The sequence below is a fragment of the Vigna radiata genome, unplaced genomic scaffold, assembly GCF_000741045.1.
Source record: "Vigna radiata var. radiata cultivar VC1973A unplaced genomic scaffold, Vradiata_ver6 scaffold_161, whole genome shotgun sequence".
Taxonomy (NCBI): domain Eukaryota; kingdom Viridiplantae; phylum Streptophyta; class Magnoliopsida; order Fabales; family Fabaceae; genus Vigna; species Vigna radiata.
The window spans coordinates 205,487-213,657 of record NW_014542362.1 but is presented as its reverse complement, the minus strand read 5'-3'; the positions used below and the strand labels follow the sequence as shown (position 1 = coordinate 213,657).

The 8,171-nt window shown below is 31.8% G+C and overlaps 1 protein-coding gene across 2 annotated transcripts; it reads right to left on the bottom strand.

Annotated features, from left to right (window-relative positions):
- Nucleotides 1–1,656: 1,656 nt before the first annotated feature.
- Nucleotides 1,657–7,965, bottom strand: LOC106779816. 2 transcript variants are annotated; one of them, XM_014668019.2, is made up of 16 exons: nt 7,820–7,965; nt 7,175–7,420; nt 6,889–7,050; nt 6,686–6,736; nt 6,130–6,264; nt 5,689–5,712; nt 5,432–5,543; nt 4,867–4,992; nt 4,716–4,765; nt 3,893–4,051; nt 3,717–3,812; nt 3,519–3,634; nt 3,304–3,427; nt 2,552–2,665; nt 2,306–2,386; nt 1,657–2,017 (listed from the first exon to the last, which is right to left on the bottom strand). In XM_014668019.2, exons 1-16 carry the CDS (start codon nt 7,877–7,879, stop codon nt 1,871–1,873), a joined length of 1,803 nt encoding a protein of 600 aa, XP_014523505.1. In that variant the 5' UTR covers nt 7,880–7,965; the 3' UTR covers nt 1,657–1,870. The 2 variants fall into 2 exon arrangements, with proteins under 2 accessions (XP_014523505.1, XP_014523506.1); XM_014668020.2 differs by lacking the exon at nt 7,820–7,965 and having other exon boundaries at nt 6,889–7,034; nt 7,175–7,313.
- Nucleotides 7,966–8,171: the final 206 nt, after the last annotated feature.

Below are 8,171 nucleotides of genomic sequence, written 5' to 3'. Positions count from 1 at the left end.
TACATATGACATTTTATTAGATGGACATAAAAAAAATACTAAAATACTTTCTTTTAAAAAGTAACATCAAGTTTGAATTATGTTAATGTTTCCTCTTAATTATTTTATATGATTCATTATCTCGTTTTCTTGAGTAATAATTGTCATTGGAATTTAATCCTAGAAAATAAGACTTTTATTATGAATAGGTTTCTCGTAATTAGACATCTTTAAAACTGTCTGCATCTAAAGTTGGACACCTGAGATTAAGTTCTACAAGGAATTACAAACCCACCACTTACTTGACTTTGGCTCAATTTTTTAAGGAATTAAAATTAAGCTTTGAATAAACACGAGCTGATCATAAACATTAAGTAAAAACTGAATCAATACTTAATTAGTTGAATGAGGAGTTATTTAGTAAGTTCCATTATTTTCGACTTCTGTTCTCATCCAAATTTCACATTATCATACCTTGCGGCCAACTATTTGATAAAAAAACAAGTTTTATTTTTTTTTTATATTTTATATATTATTTAATTTAGAATACTAAACTTCAAATTATTTTCTTTAAACTTTATTCAATATGCAAATATTGAATTATGTAAGTAAAGCGCTGATCCTTTAAGATACAATATTTGGATTACAATCCATTTTGGTACATCTGTAAAAATTGTAACTATAGAACAATTTTTTCTTTTAATTTAGATTAAATATATGTTTTAATCATCATATTTGTTCCCCATTCTCAATTAGGTCCTCATGTTTTTTTTTGTCACAATTGCATCCTAATATTTGTAAATTTGTGACAATTAAGCCCTTTCCGTTTATAAATATTAGGATGTAATTGGGACAAAAAAAAAACGGAGAGGGCTTAATTGCCTCAAATTACAAATATTAAGATGCAATTGGGACAAAAGAAAACATGAGGACCTAATTGAGAATGAAAAACAAATATGAAGACTAAAACATATATTTAACCTTTAATTTATTTAGTCTGTGTTTATCAGTGACATGACGTGCAACAAATAATTTATTATTTATACGGAAATTTATAATAATTATTACTAACATATATGAAAGTTGTAGAGAATTAGCATGGACAGATCAATTGTTTTATTCTCTTAAACAATAGTTGATACCATTATTGGAACAACAAATCGATGTCTGATTTATAATGTTTTAATGTTCAGGCAAAAAAAAAAGTTCTAACTGAAAAAAATTAAAATATTTAAACTCTATTAACTCTAACGTAAACCAAATTCTTTCGGACAGAATTAGGTTGGGTTGAATGTAACATACAACAAATAACATAGAATTCAATCCATATAAATTTGATTGGGCAAAATACTTTTATCAAAGAAGTTGAATATAATTAAATTAATTTTAAACCGTTATAATACATTTTAAAAATATTACTAAGGAATTTCAAGAACAATTCACTAAAAAGATTTAATAAAAATACTGATTTGAATCAAATTAGCATACGAAAATGATAGTGCCTCCATCTTAAAAAACTTAAGATAACGGTTTCATTTCATAGATATTTTTTCCTTATAAGATACTCAACTTGTTCATTTTTATTCCATATGAAACTTAAAGTCATTTGAATTTATTTTTTATTTAAAAAAAAAAAAACTTAAACTGCTATAAGAAATGAAAAACGATCACTTTACCTTACAGTTTAAAAATTTTGATTTCCTAATTGCTGGAACAAAAGAGGAAAAAGGTCATTATTCATGCATCTTGTATAGTAAAGGTCATATGTAACTTGGTTTAGAAGGTAAACAAATTTGTCAAGTTTAGATCGCTATAGATCAAAAGACTGTATAGCTCTCAACGTATTCTGGCATCTGCAATGTTCATAGCTGAACTGTACAATGCTCCAACACTAAACAGATACAGGATCTTGTTGGAGAGCTTCCTTCCCTGTAATGCCTTCTTTTAGATTTTTAAAATATATGTCATAGTCCTTTTCTGGGGGAGGGTTTGCTGGATCCACAGTGAATGGCTCACTAAATGGAATGACACTTTTGACCTGCAATGTATGTTAAAGATTATATAATTAGTAAAATAGAGTGAGAATGACCATAATCAAATACTAGATCCCTGTGATTACATGCATATAATCCATATAAAAACCAAAATGCAATATGACTGTTATTTCATAATAGAAGCAGCAACAGGGGTGATATTAGATTTATGAAGCAGGCTCCTCTCCAAAATGGAGGTCCCCGGATCAAGAGAAGTTCACATTACATTTAGAAAACATAAAAAGATTAAACAGATTGTGAATAACATGAACATAATGAAAGAAAAGGCTGACCTCAAATGTTTTGTCACACGCATAAGGGCTATCAAGTGCAGCTACACACATACGAGCAACCTCTTCCCTTGATATTTTACCCTGTTAAGTTTTGCATAGCATTCGGCAATAAGCAAAATGCTGCTATATATATGGTTACAATGAATTGCTAAAAAATCGAGAATAAGCAGAAATGTATTGTGAGATAAACAGTTTAGTCAGAGCACTTGAACTGAGAAAAGCATCCATCTTTTGTTTTCACCATACCGTAATATTATCTCCTTGATCAAAAATAAGATCGGCACCGGCAGGCTCCTCAGTTAATGCACAAGGCCTCACGATTAGATAAGGAATGCCACTTTCCCTGACCAAATCTTCGCCCTGTTGCAACATTAGCCACTTTATATGTGAAGTAGTCAAAACAGTTTGACAGTTGGAAAATTTCTCACACACACACATATATATTAAAGATATTAGAAGGAACTTGCATGTGTGAATAATAATGCTTTAAAAACCAAACCAGTTATTGAACTTGTGAAGACAGTGATTCATGATTTATTAAGTTGAACTGTAGTTGGAACCGCTAATCGTTAAATATATATTTTTGGTATATAATATTCTGACTAATAAACTAACACAATTATTAAAAACAAGTAAGGGAGCCATTCAAATTAACACAAAGTGATTATATTCCGTGATCTGTAAGATAAAAAATCAATAGAGGTTAAATAACAATTTATAAGGAAACCTCATACATTGGCCTTTTTGTAACTTGGTATAGAGCAGACTTTTATTTAATTAAAAATACTTTGTATAATTGTAAACAAATTAAATAAAAAAAAGTACAGCAACCCGTTCAAATTGGTTTTATTCATCAGTTTTGCTCCAGTTCAATCAACTCTCACAGGTTCTAAAATCAATTAGTTATTAACTTAAACAAGAACAAAACACTTGATCTTATAAATTTAGTAATATTAATGTATCTGTGCTAAACAAGGAACCATCACCAGATATTTTACCTTTAGTTTAAATGTGAGAATAAAACCCAGTTCCTTGTTTAATCGAACGGCAGGAGGCTGTTTACTTAGATCAAGCCCAGGCCTTTCAGGCCTTGTAACTCCTGCTGAGCTCACATGTACAAACCTAGATGTGACACATAAAGGAGTACAAAAAAAGATAAAGTATATATTAGGGAAATGCATGGAAAAGACAACCAAAAAGATAAGGCTATTACCTGGGTGTTATTGGATCCTTTATATATGCCCTTATGCTAGACACTGGAAGCTCAAATGGACCTTCCACAAAAGTTTCATTTAATTTACCGTCATACTCAAACTTGCTGAACATGAGCTGCAGAGAATTTAGCTCCATCGTTAAGAACCAGTGGGATTTCTAAGCCAAAAGACTTAATGGAGTACAAGCAAAGTCATACCTGTAACGATATAACATTGCTTGGATCAAATGGTGGAGCATCAGACACAGTTCTTGCTCGAAATACAGGCCTCAAGGAAGAAAATGGCACTTGAATCTATGAAAGACAAAAGAACAAAACACTTGATCATGTATTAGATATTACAAACTGCAGCAACAGCAATAGATGATACCTACCGATTGCCATTTTCCTTTTTCAGTGTCAAAGCCTGAAGTGTAACCAAGAGTGTCCCAATCACTGCTTATGCGAACAATGATTTTATATCTACGGCCATCACCTTTTAGGCGGAACTCCAAACCATCATATGCAGAAAGATTTTCAGGTTCTGAGAAATTCTGAAATATAAGAACTCTCCTTTTATATAAGAACTTTGTTTCACTAAGTGACTGGTTAAAGTGAAATCATAATATACTATAATCACAGCAATAAAAATTAGCCATAGGCAGGTTGAAACTCCAAAAACTTTGAAATAATTACAGTCATACATACAGTTAAACGTTAATAATCCAACTAATGGAAAAATATAGTCCTAGAAAAAATAATAAATGCAAAATATTTTATATGCTGATGTTCTCTGAACCTTTATTTCATACTTCAAATTACATGCTTTCAAGGGAAAACTGTATTCATTTCTTACTTACCTAATAAATAAGTGCTTTCCTTGTTTCAAACCAAACGGTTCTTAATATATATACATCTCACTAGCACTGAACTATTAAGTTGCTAAAAGTGAACCAGCACAGAGATTCCGAGTTTATATCAATTCATCAGAATTTAGAGGAACATTAGGAAAGAAGACACAGGATACTTTTCTATTGAAGAAAACAAGTTGAGGTCATTTTCAAGATTTCGAAAAAAGATTGCGTCAGAGTTGGTTTAAATAATATTTTAATCAAAATGTAACCTTTTATTCTCATAAAGTGGTCTAGTATTGAAGCACATATGTCACTGCCAACTGCCTGAGCTCATTGAAAAGTTAATATAAATGCTGTTCATTACCTTAGTTCTAATGCTTGTAAAGCCACCATTGTTTGCCGTTGAAACAACGCCTGAACTAGACACAAAGTTGTATTATTTTGGACAGTAAAACATAGCTTACAAATTCCCCCAAAAGCGAAATCACATGCATTGTCAAGAATTTGACACATACCTTTAAAAACCCCAGTTGGCCCACCATTTTCACCCCCACTCGGGTCAATTTGAAAAGTACTCTCACTAACTCCGCCCATTACCACATCATCTAAAGCACCCCAAGGAAGTTGCCTGTAATTATTGCCTGCAAGGAAAATAGAAAAGAAAATTCTATTCACAGGATGCACAGCATTAAAACTGAAACACTCAAAACAAAGGTAAAAACCAGCAGTATAATATTAAATATAGAATGTTAGAAGCACAAAGCCAATCCATGCAACAGAGATGCTGCAATCAGTCTCGCAACTTAATGTTCAAAGTTCAAAGCTCAATCCAATATATCAACCCGTAATTGTTCTTCCAACTATTAGCCAAGTGGATTGAGAACACTTTTTAATGCATGAACTGTGCCTCATAGCCTCTTGCACCCTCTACCCTCAAGAAAGAATAAAAATCAATTCTGCTTCTACAAGTTTCCTTTTATTCACCAAAGTTTGGTGATCACTGGACATGTATATAAAAGGTTTGATCTGGCAATTACGTTGAATAAAAACAATTAATTGTTTTGTCAACTAGGAACCTACCTTCAAATCCAAATAATAGCCTTCCTCTTCGAAGTCCAAGATTGTCCTTCACAGCCTTGATCAAATTTCTCATTCCTATGTACTCTACCTTTTCTGGTGAATCACCTTTTATCTGTTTTCAGCAACCAATAACTAAGAAAAGAAACTTCAAGAGCTTCACAAACAAGTTTCAGACCAACTGTACTTCCAAATTAAATAGACAACAAAACCTCTAACTCTGAAGATAATTTCAACAGAAAAGAAAATAAGTAAGCTACCTCTGGCTCAAAGAACTTAACTCCCTGCACCAAAAATAAGTTCATTCCGTTAGTGAGAAATAAATATGAAGCATTCACCAAAAATCATGTAACTAGAACAATTAAGAGAAGTAACAAGTTGATAATGGCCCCATTGTTATAAATTTTCCCATACAGTTATAGGAGACTCAAATGAGAAAAAATAAATTTTTTTTCGTACAAGTTAAAATTATCTTATGCATAAGTTAACTTCCTAACATATTCATAACCTAATTTTAGCATATGAAAGAAGTTTATCTCGTTCTTTTCTTCTGACTTTATTTGTAAGTATTTATGGAAAAATTTGTCCAAATAGAATCATTAATTAGTAGATTATACACCTAGTTCTCAGTGAAAAATAAGCAGTAATTACTGTGTAAGAAAAATCGAATTTGTTTGTCCAAATAAATCTAATGGACATACTTGGCTGTATTTTGCTCTGTCTGGAGTGTCTCCTTCCTTAGGGCCAACTATAACAGAAGCAGCATTAATCACTTTCTTCACGCCTTTAAAGTATTCAGGGATCAAAGTGCTATCTTTTGTAATGTCTCCAATAACCTTAGTGCACATATAAAGGTAAGTTGGCAGCAGAGAAAAGTAATGGATAAAGAAACAATCAATTTACGTAGTGCACTCTTTGCAAATCACTCGATACTGAGGAACATCATTATATTCCACAAAATCTTGAAATATTAGCAGATATTCCACAGAAAAATCAATGAAGAACTTCATATGTCCAGTAGTCAAATTGATTATCTCCTCCCACGCAAACACAACCAAGCTTACTTATCTTCCATCATTGCTGGATTCATTGTATTTAGGTCCAATAACTCCTCATTGTGAACAAAAATGGTAACTACAAATGTAAGGTGGCAACTTTTGCAAAATTCAGAACCCAAAACAAATGTAACGAAATAAGATACTACGAATTTATCTGATCATTTGTAAAGTCTTTCAGTACATTATGAAACTGACTCACCAAATCAACATCTGAGCCTAACATTCTTCTTGCCTTCTCTTCATTTCTAACCTGATAAACATTGACACAGAAATATAATATTTGTTATGCACCAAATTCAAGTATTAATAGACCAAAAATTTCTAAATTCTTTTGTTTGTTATTTACCTAGAAACTATTATATGCAATGAAATCTTGTGAAAAAGGTAAGTTAACAACAATACCAATACTCGGACGGGAATTCCTTTCTTCCGCAGTATGTCAACTACTCTTCGACCAACGCCACCAGTAGCTCCAGCTACCAGGACAATATCAGAAGTTCTAATTGTGTTAACCATTTCACTCGGGGAAGGACCAGAAAGTTTCTCAACTAGAAAGTCAAAGAACTTCACAATTCAGAAATGAAGAATATTCATTAGTAGATTCATACCAGTCTTTCCCTCCCTCTCTCTCTCTTTTCCTTCCTATTACTCTCTAGTTATACTAGTTGAAAGTTGAAGACAGTGTTACCTTAGCAGGAGATGGAAACCTATTGAAGAAGTATAGTGTTTTTACAAATCTTCCAAAATCCCAATTTTGTCGTCCAGCTTCAGCCGATATTGCTGCTCTGTGTGCTCCAGAAGTAATTCTCGTTGACGTATAAATTAATGTCTGAGGTCTACCATAAATCTGAAGAAATGGTTTAGGTAGCGTAGGTGATGCCAAAATAGTGTGTGGAGAATTCTTACAAAACTTTCTTTTAGCCAACTGAGGCCCCTGCAGTATGAATTAACAGAAGAGCAACAAGATGAAGCAAAAATTATATCAACAAGTACCAAACTTTCACTGGCTCTGATTAAAAGGGAAGTTCCATCTTCAGCAACAACATCAATAAGAATCAAAGTTCAACTTCAAGAAATGATTTTGACATTCAATGAACTTCCGGGATAACCCAATTTTACTGAATGATAAGAGTAAAAGGATAATATGTAAGGAACATGAGATAACCTATTTTATGTTGGGTCAGTAAAAAATCCAAGAGGTAGCAAATTCAAGGAAGTTAAATTATGCTTACAACATTGGTGGTGAAGATAATTTGGCATAATACTATTAAGTATAAAAGTGTTAAAAGATGAAAGAAGAGGGTTGGCATTTGTTCAAACGTGAGAGTAATACCTGAAAATTGAGAAGAGACGTGGAAGCAGAGGAGGATTGAATCGAGCTAAACGCTTCCATTTGGAAAATGATCGCAGCAATATGTTGGGAAGTTAAGGTTGCCTTGATATTTACAGTGCAGGATTCATATCAACCACAAACCGAACGTGTCCATTTCAGTTGGGTCTAGAATCAACTTATTTATAATAATAATTATGTACTATTTTCTAACATTTTTTCTTTCTTAAAAAAAGAATTAAAAAATAATATATATATATATATATATATATATATATATATATATATATATTTCTTTTCATTTTTATTCTTCCCATTTTATTTAAATACAACTAATTTTTTAAATTTAACTACT